Below are 25,722 nucleotides of genomic sequence, written 5' to 3' on the forward strand. Positions count from 1 at the left end.
TTTTTTTTTTAACGCTAGAGACTAGAGAACAAGTCGAATTTTCAGGGATTTTAAGCAATATTTTAAAAATAATAAAGTATATAAGGCACATAGTGTACATGACCCATTCTCAAACTGTACAGCTCCGTGGTGACTATGATTTTGACATTTGCCCGGGTTCTTCGGTTTATTGTGGGGAAAAGCGCCTCGTTGAGGTCTAAGTGGAGATAAAGTTGAGACTTTATGGCAGCTGATAGCTGGTGTTAGTCCTTCCTGTCTGACTATGATGGGACTGGAAGCAACTCCAACATCAGTTGGTAAATTGCAATTAAGAAGAAAAATACGTTTTTAAACCCAGCCATAATGCAGATCAGATTTCAATATTTACGGACATTAGGTCTGTGGATCACGTTCACTGATCGTTTTGCCGATGTAATGTTTACCTCTGTGGTAGCAATGATATGCTGAACCTTGCAGGGATGTTTGATAAGGTGTAGCCCCTGTAAGTTTTCAAGTCCATGAGAAAGTATGAGCTGAGTCGGCATGGGCTGTAGAAATGACTGGGCAAGTGACGGCATGTGTAAGCTGGCATTTTGCATCCAAGAGCACAATTTAATTGAAGGAAAAGATAAACCTACTCTCTCATTGATACACTATTTTGTAGTTGTACGATGAACTGTCCAGAAGTAGTATTGAACAACTTCTAAAATGTTAGCTTTATAACTACATACTTAAAGAAAATTGCGTAGTGTTTTAAAAGCTGAGATGTTCAACTAAAAAAAACTATTTTAAAAATGGGAGTTATTAATAGCTGTTTCATTTCTGAGATACAACTTTATACATTTTAGATCATTTTTCTAAAAATAGGAATCTAAAATTGAAGTAAAATAGGTTTACTTACATGGTGGTATGTTTTAAAAGTAAGCTTTCTGTAATAATTTCAAGACTTTGTGTGTGTGTAGATGGAATAGTTACAACTTCTCTTGGTCATTGATTGATGAATTGCAACTTGATTAAGATAGAATCATTTTGATGGAACTAGAGAAGACTGATCACTGTCAACATATGAATAACACATTTGAAGAAGATACATTTTATGGATTACATTTTTTATCAATTTTATTTTTAAGCTTGCACTGAGAATATTTTACTGCTGTTAAGTGAACCTTTAATTTTTTAATAAGTTTGTTTTAAAGCTGCCTGGCTTTTATAAGGGAGAATTTTGTTATCAAAACTTCCCCATTTTAATCTGAGAGGCTCAATTAAAAACCCAGAAGTCAAGGAAATCAATGACTAACACTTCCACTCAGTCCTCGATCCACATACTGTAAACTTGCATGTGTGGTGTATGGTGGTGCATATTTCCTGAATGTAAAAATTAACAGTTATGTACTACCTTTCCACTTTGGGAAAACTTCAGATGTATCCAGTTGCTCTCATTTTCCCATAATACTGATGACAATGATTTTGTTTATAAATAGTCTATATTCTATAATAGACAATTGTCAAAGTATATATCTTTGAATATTTCAATTAAAAATGTTTTTATAAATTAAGTCACAACCACATATTTTATCTAAATATGTTGCTATTTACAAGGCACATTTTATTTAAATTTTATCTTTGATTTATTTATCTTTTTTGTTTAACCTGGAACTTCACTGCGATCTTAACCATACGAATTAATCAGTTTCTTTTACTGTTTTTATGTAATATATTTTTGATTCATCCCAGGCTCTTTGCAACTACTCCAAAAAAGGGGTAGTTTTACTTTAGACGTTAACAAATTTTAACATTAAGATGATATTTTCTTCTTGAATCCTTAAAAGATCAGATTCCATTTTGCATTGTAATAGTTACTGAGTAAACAGTACTTAAATGGTACTATTAAGTAAATAGTAATTTATTTTACAACAGAAACCTAATTTTCAGTCTGATGATTGACAACTACTGTGAGTTTGTTGGCCCACTATATTTCCGTTTTCCAACATCTTTTTTTTTTTTTTTCTAGCTTACAATTATAGGGTTTAATTCTTTTTCTAAAGATGCAAAGAGACAACATCAAGCCTTGTTGGCTTGGCACAGAATCAGGCCTGGGGTCATTGCCTGGGACTTCAGCCCTGAGGTAGTAAAATAGAGACTGGTTGGACTAGAATTAGCTTACTGGTGTCCTATCATGATTTTCAAGGGATTAAACTTTTCAGCTATACTTTCTGTTAAATATATATTTTAAAAAAGGTATGTTAGTACAATACATACAAAAAGCCTTCAGAGAGTTCATGGAAAATGTGTGTTCTAAAAACATAATGCATGAGTTTAAAAATTTTGTTTTCACCAAATAAACTTATCCTTTAATTTCATTTTCTGTGAACTTTTTGAAGTACTGTAATATAAGGAATAAAGCTTCTTCCCTGAAATTGAAAATCATCATCATCCCTACAGCAATGCCTTTACTTCTAACTAATGATTAATTAAAACTAGATCCTTCTACCACACCAGCAGAACATTCCTCCTTTTCTTTTGATGGGTGCTAGATACATAATTCTGCGGTTACTCTGTTTCTTAGAAAAAACGTGATGCAGTAAATATCTGTGTAGGAGAGGTCTGCTTTCTTACGATCTTGTGACTTACTTTGCTGTCCATTGCCTTTCACATTTACTTCTAGATTAATCAATTCTAATAGGACAAGTATCTGAATTTCCTGACTGAGGTATCCCTTGAAATATTGATGTTTTTAGCTAAAGTAGATATTTACATTAAAACAGGTGATCACCTAATATAGAGAGACAGTTAAATATAAAATAAATTGCCCATTGACATTATATTTATTGAAATTACAATATATGTTAAAATAATTTTATCCACGTTCCAGACTTTGTGGCCACCCTATTTTGAACTGAAGTTCCTTAATAATATTTTTAAATGCTTTTATGTTATTTAGCCAAATACTGAATTAAGCAGGGATTAGCTGTGTTTGAAGCTCCAGGACTGTACTTCCAAGACAGATCTCAAATTCTGCTAACCCCTTGAAAACACAAACTGTACCCAAAAGCTATTTTTGCTATATCTCATAGTTCTGCTAATTCAGTTCATCAGACATTTTTTGAATTCCTGCCTCGTACCAGATACAATGCTGCTAAGGCACAAAAGTAAAGCTTACTGTCCTTTTGACACCAAACAAAATTACAGTCTAATATGGTGCCTTTTGAGGCAAAGAAATATACCACGGGTCCTCTTATGTGAAGCCTACAAGAGAGGCATTTAAGTCAATTTAAGAGTTTTAGGCAAAGCTTTCTGGGAGAGATGCTATTCTATATTGAGATACAAAGACTATGTAAGAAGAGTTTGTCATTTAAGGAAAAGTAGAAAGGATGTTTCAGGCAGAGAAATATAACAAAAATATGGAGGCATTACTCAGATATAAATGTGGCAGGAAATGAAACTATGTGTGCTAGTTTTACATATGGCATGTTATAAGGACTTCAGCTTCTCTCTCTTTCTCTGTAACTCTGCCATTCAAATAAAATTAATAATCTTTTTTTAAAAAAGGGTCTTTAGTTTATAGATAAATAACTGAGAGCTAATGAAGGAATCAAAGCAGGCAATATAGTTCTCTAGACATTTTCATTATTATATATTCTATTTTTTTGAAACATTTTTCTTGGATAGCTGAAATGAATATAATAATGATTATGTTTTAAAAATACAGCTGTGTGGTGGACTTTGTTTTTCTTTTGATTGAATCATATTTGCTTTCTCCATTCAAGTAAGTTATGGAAGACCCAGATCAAATCTAATGTTTCTTTTAAAAAAAGTTTTTGTTTATTTGAAAGGTATGGTGACAAAGAGAGAGGGAGATGTTCCATAGATGCTGGTCCACGCTCCAAATGCCTGCAACAGCTGAGACTGTGCCAGGCCAAAGCTAAGAACTCCCCATGGGTATTCTGTGTGGGTGACAGGGCCCAACCTCTTGGGTCAACTTTGCTACCTTTCAGGTGCAATAGTAGGCATCAGGATCTCAAGTGGAACAGCCGGGACTTGAATCGACACTGATGTAGGATGCTGGTGTCCCAAGTGGCAGTTTAGCCAGCTGTGTGTCACAATGCTCGCCCCAAATCTAAGTTTTCATTCCTTTCCTCCCTTCACTGATCTGCTTATGACTTACTGTGATAATTGTAATGGGAGTTAAAAAAAATTGAAAACAAATGTACTATTATTTTTAGTAGTACCTGTATAATTGAAAGCTTAATTGTATCTTACCACTATTAATATTTTGCCAATTTTCTAGTTTTTTCTTTTCTTTGGTTTTATATTTTACCACATAATGGTCACACTATATATAAAGTTATGTCTTCCTTTTTTCACTTAGTATTGAGTTAAAAAAGAGTGCTTGAAAGCACAATTTTTATTGAATGTATAAGATTGTATTATTTAGATATATTTAACTGTTTCCTCACTGTTGGACTTTGAAGTTCATGGATTCAACAAGTTCTCTGGGTATTTTTTTCACCATTGTAAATTATGCTTCATTGAACCTAAATCCTGACTGTATCCACAAGACACCCATATTGAATCTTGAAAAATGGGGAGTGGAAAATGCTTACTCATAAAATAGATCTAGTTTTTTATACACTTCAAAGCTGACACATTGCAACATGAGGTAAATATCTTAAAATCCAGAACTTAGGTGAGCTGAAAATTGAGAACCTAGAGCCTAACATATTCTGTCTCTATGATTCAGTTGGCATCTTACTGTTCTCCTGTTTCCCAAAGCCTGATGAAGTGTTGGGGATGTAGCCCAACTATATTACTTCTTTCTCTATTACACACGTATAATGTAAATTTTATCATAAACATACATATTCATAGATCTTTTAATTTCAGAGCAAAACTTTAAAAAGCCCAAAGATGATCTGAAAAATAAAATTGAGCATAGAAATTAGTATCCATATTGATTTTTCAGAGAGTAATGTGACCAGTTTATCTTGAGTGCCATCAGAAGGCACAAGATACACGATTATTAATCAAAACAGAAAATAAAAAAAAACATTTAAGAGTTGAGTTTAGGATAACTTGGGAGCGTGTATGTGGAAACGGTGTAGCTACTCAACAATATGCCTGTCAAGAGTATATAGAGAGGCCGGCGCTGTGGCTCACTAGGCTAATCCTCCGCCTGTGGCGCCGGCACTCTGGGTTTTAGTCCCGGTTGGGGCACCAGTTCTGTCCTGGTTGCTCCTCTTCTAGTCCAGCTCTCTGCTGTGGCCCAGGAATGCAGTGGAGGATGGCCCTAGTCCTTGGGCCCTGCACCCGCGTGGGAGACTGGGAGGAGGCACCTGGCTCCTGGCTTCGGATCAGTGCAGTGTGCTGGCCGTGGCAGCCATTTGGGGGGGTGAACCAATGGAAGGAAGACCTTTCTCTCTGTCTTTCTCTCTCACTGTCTAACTCTGCCTACCCCCCCCCCCCCAAATAGTATATAGAGAGCATCTTTGAGTATAATGTTAGTATTCTCATTATGGAACAATCAAGATGTTCCCTCACGAGTAGCACTATACCAGTGTCATTCTAAATGAGTTAATCATTTTTGAAAGTTTAACCCTTAGAGATCTGTAAGACTGATTTTGTCATCATCCATACTTTAGAAACAACACAATCAAAGCTTTCTTGATTAATAAGCAAGGAAATGCAAAATAAGTTGCAGTAAAATTCCATTCCACTATCATCACACTAGAAGAATAATACCTGATTTTTTATTAGGAAGGCACAGCAGGAACCTAGCAATATCTTATATTGTTTACTAACATTATAAAAATTAGGGGGCCAGCATTGTGGCATAGTAGGTTAAGCTGCTACCTGCAGTACTAGCATCCTGTGTGAGCGCCGGTTCAAGTCCTGGCTGCTCCACTTTTGATCCAACTCTCTGCTAATGCACCTGGGAAAGCAGCAGAAAATGGCCCAAGTCCTTGGACCCCTGCACCCACATGGGAGACTCATGACTCCTAGCTTTGGCCTGGCCCAGCCCTGGCCATTGTGGCCATTTGAGGAGTGAACCAGCAGATGGAAGATCGATGTCTCTCTCTGTCCCTGTTTCTGTCTCACTGTAACTCTGCCTCTCAACTAAATAAATGAATCTTTTTTAAAAAAAATCAGTTAATATGAAAGTAATTGGATATTAAAACTGCATGCATATAAATATCACAAAGTTCCAGAAAATGTGAGCTTCAGATACAGATTAGAATTTTGTAATAAGACTCAGTATGTGGTCAGTTACTCATTCAACAAAATTATTGAGCTCTTTATACATGGAAGCCTTTGCGCTAGGTTCTGCCAAAGGAGAAACTCTAAGGCCTATAAGAGTTTCTGAATTTAGTATTGAAATATGGTGAATCCAAGAAACAAGTTATGTTTCTTATAGTCATTCATGCATTAGTAGATTCATTTATAATATGTGAGTTTACCACCAACTTTGAATATATAAAATTAAATGAGTAATCATTACCTTATTATGTTAACTCACCTAGTTATGTGATAGCTATAACTGTAAAGAATGAGCTTAAAATAGTGAAGTGCTTGCTTGTGTTATAGTTGCATGGTAACTATTTTTAAGAATTTGGGAGGCTCTTTACAGTTTTATTCTGAAATGAAGTTAGCAGCTTCATTCAAGTGTTATAGTGGGGATACTTGATTATGTGTGTGTTTTTTTTATTCACTATTCTTTGTGGCTGGAAGGTGGTTTTTAAATCTGTTTCTTCTCTTTTGTAGTTGTATCTTAAGCCATATTTGGAGTTATACATGTACATCCTGCTTGAGATAGCATGTTTTTAAAAATTGTGCTTTAAGTAATTTCATCTATCAGCTTTCTCTTTTTTTTAGATAGGTGAAAATAAGTGAGAAAGAAGCATATTTGGGAGTCATCTAACATGTCACGAAGAAGATTTGATTGCCGAAGTATTTCAGGCATGCTAACAACAACTCCTCAAACCCCAATGAAAATGGAAAACTTTAATAATTTCTATACACTTACATCTAAAGAACTAGGAAGGTAAGGAAACTTTATGATATGTTGTTCAAATTCAAATCTTGGCTTTTTCTTTCTGTAGTACTATAAAACTTACTCTAGATCATTTACAGTGATTGGAAAGGAAAGCCAGCATCTAATCTGTGTAGGCTTTAGTGAGTTTATATTGCACATCCAACCCACCTTCAGGGTCACTGATAGATCTGCATTCTTACTTGAGGCTGTTAGTGGGAAGAGACTTAGCATTGTGAACTGCTGAGTTCAGTTGTGGTCTCCATCATTTACTAGCTGTTTGACCTCATTTAAGTTATTGCACCTCTTAGTGCCATAGTTTCTTCAACTGAAAAGTAGGAAAGAATATAATTGTATCTATTTTACATGGTTGCTTTGAAGATTAAACTAGTTAATCTTATAAAATGCTTAGAATGATATAAAGTTTTTGTTATATAATCTGTTTTAAATTTCTAGGATATTGTGCTGGGCTACAAAAAACAGAAACAGATTCTCCTACTCTTAAATTCAATGAAACTAATTAATTCATATTTGATAGTAAAATTCTTTTTCACAGTGAATGAATGTTCTGCAAGTGAAAGTGTGTACAAATTCTGTTCAGGTTTACCAAAGTGGAAAGTCCATAAGACCAAGGAGTAACATGATTGAGATCATTTAGACTACTATTTTAATACACATGAAAGTTATAAAAATAAATCAAGTTTTTAAAGTTATTTATTCATCACCTTTTGTACTTTAAATGTGATTAATGTAGGATTGGATCCAAAATTGTGTGATCTACTTGGTTGTATGATGTCCTTTTTAAATGAGAGAATAGACTAATAAATGTCTCAAAGTTTCCTTGTATATTACAACAAATGTTTAGAAATTGCTTTGAATAGGTAATTGAATATATAAATCCTTGAAGAGTGCATGTAACAAAATGAATTCTATTTGTTATTATTTTGATAGGCAAATTTTCTTACATTTATTAAATTAACTCTTTAAGGGATGTGAGAAACTAGAAATTTCATAAAAATATTTTTTCTGTAAGGGTTTTAGAGAACTCAAACATATGATGAATAATGCAGAATTGTCTTAGAAATTGCCATCATAAAAATCATAAACTTGAAAAAGTTGTACTTTTTATTTAACATTTTAGAGCAAAAACTCTTGATAGAATCTGACTTAAATTCAGATTGCCAGTATCCCATCTTCTAATATCTTTCTGAAAGAAACCTAAGTAACATTTTTCTTTGACTTGTTATAGGCTAATGAGTCATGTGGCAAATATTGAAATGTTTATTTAGTAGACCTTGATAAATTAGAAATCATGGCTCTTTATCTGCCAAAAACTTGTTTCAGGTTCTTTGAATATTGTTACCAATTTTAATATCTTAAGCTTTTGTGAAATGGAAATTGGAATCATAATCTTATTTCTCATGTAGCTGTACATTTTCAAGTATATAATTCTAACGTGTGGTTTGGTGAACGATAAAATTATCTTTGTAAATCAACTATGTTTTTTTAATTTTAAGAGGTTAGCGTTTAAGAATTCATTTTCCCTTAGCAAACTAAAGGAAAATATGTGCAAGTTAACAGTTCGTTTTTGACTATTCTCAAAAAACTTGCATTGTTCCTGTTTTTTAACATGTTGGTTTAAGCTTTTTTCATCCTCCCCCAATTGAAGCAAGATTTCATAGGACTTCTTGTGGTTAGAAGGGTGAGGCAGATTCAGAAATAAACGTCAGCTTCCTTTGTGGCTTACCTTCCCCCTCCCTGCACATTTTATTGTGTGCTCTAGAATGCAGAAGGGTAACTACTAGACCTTTTCACTGCTGGGAAATCTCACCAGCCTTGCCTTTTTAGGGCATGAATTAAGTATTATTGTTAAGGGTTTTACATTTTCTTGAATGTTTCTACTAAATTTCATACAGGAACATTATATGTTGAAGATTATTTTTTGATACTTCTAAACTACAGCTAGCATCTCAGAATGGAAAAAAAAATACTTCTTTCTTTCCCCCTAAGTCATCTGATAATTGTGGTAAAAATATTTACTTACTTTATACTGTATAAATGAATATATAATGCATATAAATTTATTAGAATCTCAAATAAACTTTTAAAAATACAAATACTGTTAAGTACAGGATACAAAATTATATAGTATATGGTATTATAGAAGGTTATAACTCTGACATCAATTCAACAGATATTTCAGTTCCTGTGTGTGTAAGGTAATAGTGTAGATTTTATAACTGCTGACATGATCCCTGCCTTCATGGAGCTTTTACATATTGGTGAACACTGACGAAGAAATTATTATCAATATCTTTTCGTCATTGTTGCCTTGGATTAATGAGCACCGTACTTGTTTTAGAAAGCCTCTCAGGAATATCTGAAACAATTAGATAAAAAGTTTTACTCTTTGGTTTTCCTCTTTGCTTCTGCAAGAATTCCAACTTATAGGTTAATCATAAAATTGTAGCCAAACTAAATGGCCACATTGGTACTCTAAACATTTTTTTTCAGATGCACAATTTTCTTTTTCCTAAAGTTTCCAAGGTGAATTTATTTTTATAAAACTTAAAATTTCCTTTTTTCCTCTAAATCTGAGGAAGAATTAGCAGACATGAATGACTTATTAACTTTCTTTTCAAAAACAATTTTAAAAAGATGAATTGTTTTGTAGTGGTTAGAACAGAAAACTAGGAACCTAGATTCTGCAGTTTAATTCTTGGCACTCCTTTTCCATATATGACCTTTCATGAGTCATTTAATCTTATTCTGACTCAGTTTATGCAGTATAAAATTTATAAAAATTTATAAAATGGTTTGATTTAAAGGGACTAATTTACTTTTCTGTGTGTTCACTGAAATGCAGCATTTTGTATTCCTTTTGAATAGAGTGAGATAGTATTTTATAGTTAAGCATTTTTAAATCTTAAAAAACTGCTTTCAAACATCAAGTTTGTATTTGCAAATTTATTGAGTTGATGTAAATTTTAGTAAATGTAGGGGTAAAATTGCAGCTTGTTAGATTTTTTCATTCCTAGCTATATTTTTTTAGTATGGTTTCCAGTGCTTTTTCATTGGCATCAATTTGGGGGGGTGATGTGGGAAATAAAGAGTAGGAATCTTTGAAATACTGGTCCTTGGAAATAGCAAGTCAAACACTATCAAGCAATGTGTTCCCCTCACACGTCCTCTAAACACCAAATGACTTAGAAATTGTTTTCCTTGTTAGACCGGATATGCTGTGTTGGTGACATATTCTGAAGATAACTGAGTCACAAGGAGTAGTAGAACAAAAGTTCTTTTCTAAAGATCCTTTATTTATACCTGGCTTGTTACTACCAGAAATTAGGGAGTAACTTGGCCCTTCAGATAAAAGTTCTTAGTTTTGAATCTCCTTGACTCAGGCTTAGAAGGTTTATAGACAGACTTCAAAATCAGAAAACCTTCTGGAATTGTATGTAAAACTTCCTACTTTAAGGGAAGTTATACATTTTTCTCTGTGGACAGTCAATAGATTTTATTGGTTTCTCAAAATGGTCTTTGACTCATAATAGCTTTAAGCCTCTGTGAAACTAAATTTTGGCTAAATGCAGGCTTATAATGCATAAATATTCCAATGGAAACTCTTATTTTCAATGTCTTTTTAAATTTTGGCTGAGATGCTGAGAGTTACTATTGGAGAGAGCTAGAAACATACTTTTTCCTAAAATGATAAATGTGACTTGATGAGTCTGTTTGTACAAAGCTGTCCTTTTTTTTTTTAAGATTTATTTATTTGAGAAGCAGAGTTACAGACAGAGAAGAAGAGAGAGAGAGGTCTCCTATTTGCTGGTTCACTCCTCAAATGGCCACAACGACTAGAGCTGGGCCAATCTGACCAGGAACTAGGAGCCTCTGAGGCTCCCACTGGGTGCAGGGGCCCAAGTACTTGGGCCATCTTCCATTGCCTTCCCAGGCCATTAGCAGAGAGCTGGATTGGAAGAGAAGCAGCCAGGACACTAACCAGCACCCATGTGGGATACCGTCACGGCAGGCAGAGGCTTATTCTACTATACCGTAGTGTTGTCCCCTATGCATTGCTGTTGATACCATTAGTTTTCTTAGCTGATCATGAAATGTCTTTGAATACTCCCCATAGGATACATATCCTTACGTGCCTATTATAGGCTTCATAGACTGTGTGTTACTAGGACATGGATTAGTAAAACTGCTGTCAAATTGTGATAGAAAATTTCAAAGCTTGTTAAAAGTTGTATCAAAAGGCAAAATTATTACACAAATGAAATATGTCAAATAGCCATTTTTGCATTTATTTTAGTTTTTTATGTTTGACGAAAAGCTATTTTGATTAGAGTGTTAATATGATCTTTATGGAAGGTACAGTCTTTGGAAAAAAGACCCAAGTTTAAATCTTCATCTTGACCAGATTAAATATCTTCTTTATTGTATACAAAACAAAATAACATTTACTATATGGGATTGTTATAATACTTAATTACAATAATTTATATCAAGAGTATGGTATAGACTTGGTATACAAATGATATTATTTTCCTATGATGATAATACTTCATATTAATAGTGAAGAACAAATATAATTCTGTCTTATCTTGTTATTTCTGTTTGGCATTTACATTGGTATGCAATAGTACCATAAATTTTACAAAGATACATACAAAGTGGGGATGCATTTGGCCTTTTGACTAAGGTGCCTGTTAGGACACTTTATAGCATGTTGGAATGCCTAAATTTCAGTACTGATTTTGACATAGTTCCAGATTTCTACTAATGCAGACCCTGGGAAGCAACAAGTAAAGGCTCAAGTGATTGATTGCTGCCACCATGTAGGAGAGCTGGGTTCAGTTCCCAGCTTCTGGACTCAGCCTGTGCCAGCCCCAGCAGTTGTAGGCATCTGGGGATAAAGCTAGTAGATGGGAGCTATCTGTCTCTTGTTATATAAATTTTTAAAAACACTTTAAAATACATATAATACTTGATTTAGTTTACAGAAAGATAAATACCTAGTGGCACAAATATTTAAAGGAATTGACTTTAAAGGTATAATATAATAGTATCTTATTCTCTATGGAAAAACTATTCTCTATGGAAAAATTAAAGTTGTCTTTACTTTCCCCCTTCAGAGGAAAATTTGCTGTGGTTAGACAATGTATATCAAAATCTACTGGCCAAGAATATGCTGCAAAATTTTTAAAAAAGAGAAGAAGAGGACAAGATTGTCGGGCAGAGATCCTACATGAAATTGCTGTACTTGAATTGGCAAAGTCCTGTCCCCGTGTGATTAATCTTCATGAGGTTTATGAAAATGCAAGTGAAATAATTTTGATATTGGAATAGTAAGTAGATACTTTAATATATTGAAGTAAATCTATAGTATATAGTTTTAATGCTTTAAGATAAGTTGAATTGAGATGTCAAGAATGATAAAACTATGCTAAGAACTTTAAAAATTAGTGTTCATAAAATATTAGAGAGGTAGTTTAATTTCAAATATTTTTACAAGGCTAAAGGTACAGCTTCACACACATACAAAAAATAACAGCACAAAATAAACGAATGAAAAACACATTTGGGAAATGTAGTGAAATGCATATATAGTCTTTGTTGATGGCAAGAGAAATTGTTTGAGCTTTTCTGGAAAACAATCTGATGACAAGTAGAATTGAAATAATTTTCATATTTTTGTCTACCTATTTGAAAAACATCTCCAAGAAAATTACCCAAGGAGAACAGAACAATAAATTGCATCAAGGTATGCTAGTACATTGTTTGTTAAAGAAATACATTTAGTATGTGTGATGTTTAAAACACTATGTTAGGAATTGTCACAATAAGAAATAAAATATCTCTTGCCACAAGTTAGTGAAAAATTGAAAACACAAAAATATTCAACAATTCATGGGGTGATGGAGATAGAGAATGGTTAGGGTACCTACATGTAGCTCTTTTTTTTTTTTTTTTTTGCATGTAGCTCTTAAGTAATGCCTTTATTGCATGATTGTCTGACATTTATTATTGTGTCTGATACACAGGTATTTAAGATGTGTGTTTGAATGTCTGTAACAATTGGAAGAGATAAGAGATCAGCTAAATTTAGGTTTAATATTCTTTAGGTTCAGATAATTTTTAATAAAGTAAATCTATTTTATAGTAAACTTCAATAGCCATGGTTTTGTTAAACTAATAAATCAGTCATTAAAAATAAACCATTATGCTTTAACTTAATTGGCTCTAATCAGTTTCTACCACTATCTTTTTTCATGTTTAAATTGTCCCAAGTTTATCACTGTTAAATTTATTAGTAGAAGTATGGGGCAGGCATTTGTTGCACTGGCTAGGTTGCCATCTAGGGCACCGTACTTTCCCTGTCATACTGCCTGATTCTAGTCTTGGCTTCTCCACTTTTGATCCAGCTTCCTGGTAATAGGTACCCTGGGAGTCATTAGGTGATGTCTCAAGTTTTGAGTCTCTACCACCCACATGTGACATCTAGATTGAGTTTCTGGTTCCTGTCCTTGGCCTGTTTCATTCTTGGCAGACTCTCTATGTATCTGTTTTTCAAATAAAAATAATAACTAAAAATTTTTAAAAATTACTGGCATAAATAGGCTTTCAGGCTACTTCCTTTGTCCTTTTGAAATGGTCTTATTTGTGTTTGAGCATTTCTTTGCTTAATGCACATCAAAATTTTGTCAGCCAACTCTCCAAGAAGTTTCGGTTCTTCTTATTGGGGAATGGTAATTAGGAAGCAAGATGGGTACTACACATGCTTATTTTTAAAGGAGTATCATTGTTTCTAGGTATTTTCCAAGAACAATGTTAGAAAATCATATATATATATATACACACACACACACACACACACATATATATATAGACAGGCAGAGTTAGACAGTGAGAGAGAGAGAGACAGAGAGAAAGGTCTTCCTTCCATTGGCCCACCCCCCAAATGGCCACCACGGCTGGCGCCTTGTGCCAATGTGAAGCCAGGAGACAGGTGCTTCTTCCCAGCCTCCCATGCAGGTGCAGGGCTCAAGCACTTGGGCCATCCTCCACTGCCCTCCAGGGCCACAGCAGATTGCTGGACTGGAAGAGGAGCAACCGGGACAGAACCAGTGCCCCAACCAGGACTAGAACCCGGAGTACCAGTGCCACAGGCAGAGGATCAACCTAGTGAGCCGCGGCGCCGGCCAGAAAATCGTATTTTTTAAAATTGTGAATTCATTCTCGTAGATCTAGTTCAAGTCCACCAATACAAGGTTGTTCAATACCTCTTTTATTCTATATTTGTATTTCCCTTCTCCCACAGTGAAAATACTGTTTACAACAATATTTGCTCATTTGCCTTGTCCAAAATGTATATATAAGAAGTAGTTTCAGAATAACAAAGCTAATACTAACATCAATTGCAAACTTCTTAATCAAGTTGGGATTTTTTTTTCATTCTTTCTGTTTTTAGTATATAGCCCACTAAGGGTGTATAGTTACACATTTGCTTTTGTCTGTAATTCAGTATTAGAATCTGATTCTTTAAATCCTTTTTTTTTTGTTTCTTATTTTGAAATTGTAAAAAAGATTTGCATAATTCAAAGCTCAGATATATATATATAAATGTGTGTTACAAAACCTTGCTTCCTTTCCTGTACTTTCTATTATCTTCCTACCCAACCTTTATAAGTTAATCACATTTGTTCATTTCTGGTTCATTCTTTATACTTCTTTCAAACATGAGCAAATTTTTATAAACTTATGTTTCCTTTCTTATAGAAAAACTAGCATATTACAAATACCCCTTTTCACCTTTCTTTTTAAAACTTATACTAGCCAGAAATCATCCTATATTAGTTCATAAGAACCTAAGTATTTTTACTAAAGCTGTTTTTAAATGACTGCTTAGCACTCCATTGAATAGTTGGATTTTGTTTTATTCAGATAGCCTTCCATGGATGTGCATTATTTGTGGAGTTGTAGTGTTACTATACTTCATGAAAGTATGATTACTAGGTCAAAGAGTAAAAGCATAGGTATTTGTATTAGATGCTGCTAAATGTCCCTCCACGTAAGTGGCATACTATTGTTTTAAAAAGGAACCTTTTAAAATTGTTACATTTGTTAATTATATGAATCTGTCTGAAACTTTCCCTCTAAAATACCACAGCTATGAGTAGAAGTATTTTGATTCTGTTTCTTTTTTTTTGTTTTGCTTCTACCTAATCTAACCCTATTTTTAAACCAAATTAAATTGCTTAGACTTCTATGAATTAAATTTACATCCTTGCAGTCAGCTTGTCGCTTTTAAGCAATTATTAAAACTTCATTTTTATCTTAATATGTAGTCTACAGGAAAATATTTCATTACCAGTTGTAGCATCTAAATGATCTTTTGTCCTTTTTTTGACTATTTATTGGAGAAGTAATATAAATACTACTTTTTTAGAAGGTAATACTACATCTTTCTTTAAGCTGGGGAGAAATTTTGAGTCATTTCATCTCCATTCTCCATGAGGCAAAGACTTCGCTGGACCAAGTATTTATTTATATTTGGAGAATTATATAAAATATATGCAAATCTTTGATTTTACTTCTGGAAAGAAGGTATCATCTAATTGAACATTTTAAGATTTAATGCTGAATTTTAAAACAAAAAAAATTTATTATAAAGAGTACTTATTTTTTTGGAGAATATGGAACAAATATTTTGTCCTAGAAATAACAAACCTCGAAAGAGGAACTTGCTTCTGTTCATCGGAGACAACTTTATGAGATTATGTGGGAGAGAATTCATATTTCCTTTTTGTCAGGAAATTACAAAATTGTCTATCATATACCAAATATATTACTGACCCAACAGAAAAGGATGAACACTGACTGAACATGCAAAATAGAAAGCCTCATCCTCTGGAATGATCTCAGTCACTACAGCAGTGCATTTCAATATAGTCTCAACAATTTCAACAATGAAAGTATGTTGGGCATTTACCATACAGTAGGCTCTATGTTAAACATTTTATCTATAATCCATTTAATTCATAAAACAATTCTCCAAAAAGGGCAATTGGTAATCACATCACATGCTCTAATTTAGAGAGGCAATGGAATACTCTGCCTAGTTTCTTTCCATTCTAAAATCCTATTGGTGCTATGGCATAGTAGCTTAATCCTCTGCCTGCAGTGGCAGCATCCCATGTGGGCACCTGTTTGTGTCCTGTCTACTCCTCTTCTGATCCAGCTCTCTGCTATGCCCTGGGAAAGTGGAAGATGGCCCAATTGCTTGTTCCTCTGCACACACCTGGGAGACTGGAAGAAGTTCCTGGCTCCTGGCTTTGAATATGCTCAGCTCCGGCTGTTGTGGCCATTTTGGGAGTGAACCAGCAGATGGAAGACCTCTCTCTTGCTATCTCCCTTTCACTGTCTGTAACTCTACCTCTCAAATAAATAATAAATAAAATCTGTAAGAAAAAAATTCTATGATTTTATTTCCCCCATTTAGCATAGGAATATAATTTTAAAATAAACAATATAAATAAAAATTATTTGATTTTGATAATAGAAATAAGTACTTACTTAAAAAGTGTTTTCAGTGGCTTTCATTATATGCCTATATTTGCATCTCATGGATAATTGAGATAATACTTTGTTTTATTGAAAATATTGTCCTCCTTTAACCCACGGAACTCATCATTTTTGATAGGAAAGTATTATAACTTTAACATTTTATATACTAGCATTATTTTTATTATATTTTAGGAATCTTTCTAAAAGATATTCTCTATTTCCCTACTAACTTTTGAACAATGCTTCAGAAACTGTAGAAGACAGATTATATCTAAATAGCACGTAGGTTGCTATTATCACATATACTGACACATAACACATGTACAAATGCATAAGCAAATAAATACAAATGTTGCAAATTTCTAAAATTTGGGTTGGGGTCCCTTCTAGGGGCAAACTCTTCTTGTGAAGAGAGAAACTGTAGAAGTACCCTGAAGATACCAGCCAGGGCAATGATAATAGTGTTAGTGGCTTTTCTGACTATCGAGATATTTTTTCTTTTTTGCAGTCACTGATCTGAGCAGCTTTTGTTACAGCATCTGCTTTTCTGCTGCTCACTATTTCCGTTTCACTTTCAAGTGTCTGCTAACTTTTACAATCTGCTTCTTGGGTTACCTGTTTTTTTTCCCTCCTCTTCAGCTCTTCCTAAGGTTCTATTTCCCATAGCTTTACCTATGTGTCTATGTGTCTCTTTTGTGTGAAAAATGGTAGTCCAACAAAGAACATTTTTAGTTACCAAACAAAAAGGGAGAGACAGTGTGGTTGGTTGAAAATCATAGCATTTTGTTTGATCTTGTTCCTGAAACAAGCTAAAAACAACAAAATCGGAAACCCTCGGGATCTCTTCCCTGGTTGTAGCAGTAATGCCTACTCATTATGTTAAATTAGAAGACACGCAAAACAAATAGAAATTATTTGTGAACTATGGTTATTTTGTGGTATATTTAAAAATTATTCTTATGTTTTATCTGTGCATATGTACTTTTAGAAACAAAATTGTGATCTGGACATACTCAATTCTAACCTCTTTTTTCACTTAATATATTATACACATTTTTCTATGAAGGATATAATGTTTCTGAAAAGTGAATTTTAACAAAGACTTCCTGAGTTTCTTTCAAAATCAGAGTTTAACAAGAAACTTGCAAATTCAGAAAGGCTGGATGTTGTCTTGGTTTGGAATTAATATTTGTTGGCTTATTATAGTAATATTTACTATTTACCAGGTGTTAGTGTTATGAATACTTACATAGATTATCTACTTTGATCTTCATAGCATTAATTGTGTTCAATACTTTATATGGATTATCCAAATCTTACACTAGTGAAGTAGAAACTATCATTTATGCCTATGTTCAAGTTCATGTATCTAATTAGTGACAAAATTAGAACAGAAACACAGGCAATCATGACTTTAGTAGGCACCCAATAAGTACCCTGCTGTCCAGGTGTCTTATATCTTAGGTACCAGAAAGTGTTTTTTCAGTTTGCTTTTTTGTGTTTTTTTGTTTATTTGTTTTATATTGTTTTGAATTTTAGAATTGTTGGGAGGGGTTCGTTATTAAATTAACTTTAGTGACTATAATGTACATGTTGGTACATAAATAATCATAAAATGTTCATATTGTCATCAAATAACTTATGTTGCTGTACAATAGACATTTCAGATCTATTTTTTGTATATAGTAGATATAAATACTTAAACTGATATTTTATACAGTTTTATATAATTTGAAATTATGTGATCTGATTTCTCTTAAAAGGATTATATTGTCATTATTTATAGCTTGTAAAATGCCTAGCAAGAACTTACTCTAAGATAATCCAATTGTTCTTTTCATTTTCTTATTTGCTTACAATTGTATTATTCATATTACTTAATATAATATTATTAATCATACTGTCTTGAGAGTCTTTTCAGGAATATAGTCAGACCATTTTCTGTTTTGAAAGGATTGTTTTAGTTGAAACTAAATAATTTAGCCAGAAAGGAAAAGAAAGTGTCTCTGCTAGTCTATACCATGGGTTTCTGCTCTCCCCCAGGAGACCTTGAGAAGAGCTGTGAGAAGTAAACATTGACATGCAAGCCAGGAATCACTAGAGATAGTCTGCATATTAATTATTTGTGAAGATTAATTAATTAGTTGTTCAGTTTATGAATAATGTATTTCCAATTTCTATAAATTATTTTGGAATAGCTACTCTAAACTTAAGAGGAAACCACAATTTTTAATGTTAAGATTGTCTTTACCACACTACCTTGAGACAGATACTTAAATTAATTTGTCATTAGTTCTTCAAGGAGTTTTGAGACTGGGGTGGGATTGAAGTGAAATAAGAGTATATATAAATAAGAGTATATCTATACGAGAGTACTTCAAAAATATTCATGTAAAGCCTTTTGATTTTTTAAAGCAATTTAATTTTATTTAATGAATATCAAATGTTAGTACTCAGAATTTGGAATATTGTTGTCATTTATTTTCTTCCTTAAGGTCCCCTGCTTTCCGCTATGTCTTTAAATGTGTTATGTGCACAAATTGTGTGTCTTTTACTTAACAGGTGTACTCAATTTAAAAGCTATCATTTTAGGTGAATGATTTTTAAGTTTCTGTTATTTGAATTTTAATTCAGTGCTGCAGGTGGAGAAATTTTCAACTTGTGTTTACCTGAGCTGGCTGAAATGGTCTCTGAAAATGATGTTATCAGACTTGTTAAACAGATACTTGAAGGAGTTTATTATCTGCATCAGAATAACATTGTACATCTTGATTTAAAGGTAACAATAATATGTGATTTAAAGTAAAGGAACAACTGTGTTTCTTCTCAGTTCTTGGTGTACACAATTCCAAGTTGGTGTTGATAGGAAACTGCAGTCAGGTTGTGGTTGTCTGCATTGCACTGGGGTGTTCTTTGCCTGTGTGCTATGTGCACTTGATTTTTTACTGGCAAACGGAAGACTGCATGTGTGGGCAACTCAGGAACTCCTGGGCTCTTGGCTTTAGTCTTTTGGTTTTTTTCCAGGTCATTCAGGCTCCTTACTTTACCTTGATGCTTCTCTCTCTCATGTTGTTATTCTTTCCCCCTTAGGCATCCTCCACATCCACACAAAATTCTTAAAATCTATATCAATCTATTTCTTACTTTCTGAGCAGTGGATTCTTCTGCTTCCATTATCACTTTCTTTTCCTTCCGTCCTTCCCCCTTCACCTTTCTCCTCCTCCATCATTATCATTATCATTATCATTATCATTATCATTATCATTATCATTATCATTCACTCTATCTACAGCCCAGGCTTGTCTCCTAATTTCCAAATCTTTGTTTCCAGCTACAGATTAGATACTGTTTAGATGACCTTAAAATCTTTAATTTGTACATGTATCCATCTTAGCCCTTTTGCAAACAAACAAACAAAAAATCTATTTTTCTGAATTGGGGCCCTCTGTTGAGGGGAGGGATGGGATTTAGCACCTAGGATCCTTCCATTTATCCTATTGATAAAATCCTAAAAAAGAAACAACATGGTCAAGGACAGTATAATCATATTCCCACCACTTCCTGTTGGATATTTTTCCTGCTAAGGACAAACCAAGTGTGTTACATAGCCTCACATAGCACTTGAAGTCAAGGATGGCATATAAACCTGTATTTATTGAATCTAAACAATAACTGAGCTGACAACATAGCTGATTCCTCTCACTTTTTCCTCCTGTGATAGTCTCTGTGACTTAATAATAGAGTTATTGTATATTCCCTCCAAATTGGGAAGCTATTATGATTTTTTGCATAGTCTGGTAGCAGCACCTTGCCTGGTGTACAGATTTTGAAAACAGCAGAGAAGTTTGTTTTTTGTAAAATATTTATTTTATTTATTTGAAAGACAGAGTTACAGAGAGAGGTAGAGACAGAGTGAGAGGTCTTCCATCCGATGGTTCACTCCCCAGATGGCCGCAACAGCTGGAGCTGTGCTAGTCCGAAGCCAGTAGCCAGGAGCTTCTTCCGGGTCTCCCATGTGGGTGCAGGGGCCCAAGGACTTGGGCCGTATTCTACTGCTATCCCAGGCCATAGCAGAGAGCTGAATTGGAAGAGGAGCAGCCGGGACTTGAACCGGTACCCATATGGGATGCCGGTACTTCAGGCCAGGGCTTTAACCCACCTGCTGCACCACAGCGCTGGGCCCCAAACAACAGAGAACTTTCTAATAAGCCTAAAATAATAAAGCAGATTCACATGGTTCTAAAAGGCAACAGATGAAACATCTTATTGTCAAGACTACAAACCTGGGGACAGTCAGACACAGCTCATAATGAACCATCGTATTTTACTGAACATTTTCTGTCTCTGTAAGTATATGTACATTCATTACTCCATGCTGCCTTTTATGCTATTCCCAGAACCCCTTTCTATCTGGCATATTCCTACTTAATCTTTTAAGACTCACTGTATACAATATCTCTGCCATAAAACTATCTTGTACTTTCTTATGGACAGAATTATGTAGTATTATCTTTATTAATGAATATTCTACACATCATGACCAACTAGTCTTTGTACCTATCCATCCATTTTCTATGTCCTCCAATTCCAGAATTTTGTTTTTGACTTTATGCCTCATTCAATATATAGCTGCTTCTAAAAATAGTTCAGTAAATGTTTAATGAATGTCTTAATGAAATATATAATAGCTAATCAATAAATTCCACTTAATTTACATCCAACCTGGGGGAAATACTGAAACTAATATTTTTATAGCATATTACTTATCAATTTTTGTTCTTTATTTAGCCACAGAATATATTATTGAGCAGTATATACCCTCTTGGGGACATAAAAATTGTAGATTTTGGAATGTCTCGAAAAATAGGGAATGCATGTGAACTTCGGGAAATCATGGGAACACCAGAATACTTAGGTAAGAATTTCCTATTATTTTCTATACTATTTTGAAATTTAATAAGAAGATGATACCTTTTTAAAAATTAAAGCATATAATTCTAGGATTCATTTGGCTCAAGTGCATTGAAACTTGGTTTATGATGCATTTTAAAGGAAATGTAGTGAATGTAGGAGAATTGAAATGTTCACAGCAATTCTTAGGACATTGAGTACATAAGTGCGAAAGTTTATTGTTTGTGTATAAAGGCTTTGCATATCATGAAAAAAGAAATGGGTTAGAGGGAAGCCAGAGATGAGTAGAAAATGGAAAAAGAAAAGGTGAAAGAATCAAGTCATCTGTGATTACCATTTAAGCCTGAGTGTTGGATACATCACACTTCCACATCTGTCGGGTCCCAGCTGTTTGCAATACAAACAAAAAGTTCATGGAAAATGCATTTTAAAGAGAAATTCTGCATCGATTTCAAATTATTTTTGCCTCAAAATAAACTCATACTAACTTTTCTGAATAGAGACTAGTTTGAGGCAATAAGGACAAGGCATCAGTTTAAAAAGAGCCCCTATCAAAGCATGTTATCAAAAATTGATGGTGAAGCTTGAGTAGAAGAATGGTGAACATCACTGATGGCTTATGAAAAGTTTATGAGGACAATGCTCCAAAGAAATCAGCAGTTTATGAATGGATAACTTGTTTTAAGAAGGAATGAAGAGAAGTTATAAACATGGGAGTATAGGAATCAACGCAGATTTCCAATAACTAGTGGCTGGAATATATATACAATGGAATACTACTCAGACATAAAAAAAGAATGAAACTGCCCTTCTCAACAAAATGGTTGCAATTGGAGACCGTTATGCTTAGTGAAATAAGCAAGTCCCCAAAAGACATGTTTCCCTGATTTGTAGTAACTATTACAAAATTACAAAAGCAATTACAAGATTACAAAAGCATGTAATGTATATAAACAAAATTGACATTTTGAGATTTGATTACCTATATAGCCCTTGTCTATACTCTTGAGGAAGAGTAGTCTTTCTACTTATTATTTTTTGAATTCTTTATTCAATGGAGAGATCAGCTTGTGCTTATAAAGTAAATTGAAAGTATGTCATTGTAAAAATGAAAAGAAAAATAAGGAAGGAGGAGGGAGGGTAGGGTGAGTAATATCATTATGCCCTTAAACTGTATTTATGAAATACATGAAACTTGTTCCCTTTATATAAATAAGAATTTTTTTAAAAAACTCTGTTGAAGATGAAGATGATAGCAACAGCCCATCCACATCAGTGTGCTAGGAAATGATTTAATCTTCTTTGTGCCCTAAGTGAAGAGTTCTGAGAAATCACAGCAGAAACAATAGCCAACACCATAGACATCTCAATCAGTTCAGCTCATACAATTCTGACTGGAAAATTAAAGTGGAACAAACTTTCCACTCACTGACTGCTAAAGTCTTGCTGCAGATGATCTTCAGACAAGAGCAAATCTTCCAAGGGAATTCTAAGCAAGTGGGATCAAGATCCTGAAGCATTTCCTCAAGGCATCGTAACAGGAGTTGAAACATGGCTTTATCAGTACAAGCCTGAAGACAAAGCACAAGTAATGGTGACCAAGAGTTGAAAGTGGTCCAATCAAAGCAAAAGTCAGTTTTTTGGGATGCTAAAGGCATTTTACTTGTAGACTTTCTGGAGGGCCAAAGAATGATAACATCTGCTTAATATGAGAATGTTGTAAGCAAGTTAACCAACACTTTACTAGAAAAATGCGCGGGAAAGCTTCAGCAGAGAATCCTTGTCCGTCCCACAATGCTCCTATTACTTGTCTCATAAAACAAGAGCAACTTTGCAAGAATTTTAATGGGAAACCTTTGGGCGTCCAGTTTATAGTTTTGATTTAACTCATTCTGATTTCTCTGTGTTTCTTAATCTTAAAAAGTGCTTAGTAAAAGGGCCCCCGTTTTTCGTTAGTTAATAATGTAAAAAAGACTACATTGGCATAGGTAAATTCTGAAGATCCTTAGTTCATTGCAGTTGGACTGGTATTATCCCTGAAAATGGCTGGGTTCATCATTTCCAAAGTGTCTTGAACTTGATGCAGCTTATGTTAAAAAAATAGAAGTTTATGTTTTTAATTTTCATCTTTTAATTCCATTTTCCATAAACTTTTGAGCACCCTTATATCTTCAGTTTTACAGAAGTTGTTAGCTAGATACCACCCTTTTTGATACTACCGCTTTAAAATATGAGGTTTTGCAGGTTATGAAAGGATGGTTTTGAAAATAAAGGCACTGAAAAGGAAACTATGTTTGGGTACTCTAGAAATAGTGAACAGAGTCCTCAAATTAGATCATACATATAAAGTATTTTTAATTTATGTGAAACAGCATATGAATTTAAAATATTTTGATTTAAAATATATTTATATTTAAAATGATTTATTTATTTAAATTCTTTTTTGGATTTTTTATTTATAAAAGAAAATAGATATCATGTATTTCATATGTACAATTTTAAGCACATCATGATACTTCCCACCCTCCCTCCTTCCTTCCTTCTTTTTTTTTTCCTTTTAATTTTTGCAATAATCTTCTTACATTTCTTGGTTGTTGTACTTAGGCGTTGAAAAGATATGGCTAAACAGAGTGCCAACTCGGATAGGCACATGTTTATCAAAAATAATATCAAAGTAAATTACTAACTTTTGAATGCTAATATGAGCTAAAGTACCCTAAAATAAATGGTTGTAATTATTAATAACTGAGCTCACAGAAATACCTAAGGTCATAGGTGGCTTATTAATATGTGTGACTCAAATGCTTTATTAATAAAAATGTTAGGTTTTAGGTAACAGTTTTTCTTTGGGGGAAATTATGAAATCATATTTTGAAACCATAAAATCTTTTTTTAAAATTTATTATTTGAAAGGCAGAGTTGTAGATAGAGGAGAAACAGAAAAAGAAATCTTCCTCTAGTGGTTTACGCCCCAGTGGCTGCAATGGCTGGGGCTGGGCCAGGTTGAGGCTAGGAGCCTGGAACTACATCTGGGTCTCCCATGTGGATGGCAGGATCCTAAGCACTCAGGCCATCTTCTGTTGCCTTCCCAAGCATACCAGTGGGGAGCAGGATCAGAAGCAACACAGCCAGGCCTTGAACCTGTATTCTGATAGGGGATGGCGCTGTCAAGGAGGCAGCTTAACCTGCATGATAACTCTGGCCCAAGTGAAATCTTTTTTCAGTCATAAATACTATTGGAAATATATGGTAATTTTAGAAAATATTGAGAATTTATTTTGCACCATTTTTTGGCAGGGAAAAGACAACAGAAATTGTTTAGGAAATTAAATTTCAATAGTTTAAAAATGATATTTAATGTAGTTGAAAATATAACATTTCCAGGATGAATGATTACTCATAATGTTATTATAAATGCTTATCATCCTATTTACTCTGAAATCAGTCAAATAAAATAATGTCAATTAATTCCTAACAAAGCAATACAACAAATTTAAAAATCTAGCTTCTAGGATTTAATATCTTCATAATTTTGTTTCTGAGATTAACCTTAATGAGTGGTTGTTTAACTACAAAGCTATTCCAAGAATATGATCAGTATTTTTAAAAAATGTATTTATTTTCATTTTATTTGAAAGGCAGATATATGTATGTGTATGTGTGTATACAATATATAGATATACACACGTAGAGAATGATAGAAAGAAATTGCCTATTACTCACCAAATTTCCATAACAGCCAGGGCTATGCCAGGCTGAGGCCAGGAGGCTAGAACCCAATCCAGATCTCCCACATAAATGGCCAGAACCCAAGTATTTGAGTCATCATCTGCTGCCTTCCAGGGTGCACATTATAGGAAGCTGGATTGGAAGCAAAACTGTTACTTGAAACAGGTACTCTGATAAGGGATGTGGGCATTGCAAGCAACATCTTATCTGCTGTGCCAAACACCTGTCCCAGTATCAATATTTCTGAGCCAACTGGTCCTGTAATTTACTGAAATTAGATAATGTTTATCATAGGATAATCAATATTTTAAATTTCCAATCAAGGTGGCATGTATCAATGCCATCTCACTATTCCAAGTGATCAATTTCAGTTCACAGTTGATCACACTGATAGGTGTAAGAGTCAAAGGGATCACACAAACAGGACTAGTGTCTGCTAATACCAACTGATAGAATCAAAAAGGGAGAGAACGATCCAACATAGGAAGCGGGATACACAGCAG

The 25,722-nt window shown here is 33.8% G+C and overlaps 1 protein-coding gene across 1 annotated transcript in view; it reads left to right on the top strand.

Annotated features, from left to right (window-relative positions):
- STK17B (serine/threonine kinase 17b) overlaps positions 1-25,722 on the top strand; it is a 35,029-nt gene that overhangs the window by 738 nt on the left and 8,569 nt on the right. Inside the window, exons 2-5 of the mRNA XM_002712358.6 lie at positions 6,850-7,018; positions 12,148-12,360; positions 19,214-19,358; positions 21,368-21,494. Coding sequence (XP_002712404.1) covers positions 6,897-7,018; positions 12,148-12,360; positions 19,214-19,358; positions 21,368-21,494 — 607 coding nt within the window. The 5' untranslated portion in view covers positions 6,850-6,896. The remainder of the gene's footprint in view (positions 1-6,849; positions 7,019-12,147; positions 12,361-19,213; positions 19,359-21,367; positions 21,495-25,722) is intronic.

Source organism: Oryctolagus cuniculus, chromosome 3 (genome assembly GCF_051225735.1).
Source record: "Oryctolagus cuniculus isolate XC-2025 breed Fujian yellow rabbit chromosome 3, ASM5122573v1, whole genome shotgun sequence".
NCBI classification, from domain to species: domain Eukaryota; kingdom Metazoa; phylum Chordata; class Mammalia; order Lagomorpha; family Leporidae; genus Oryctolagus; species Oryctolagus cuniculus.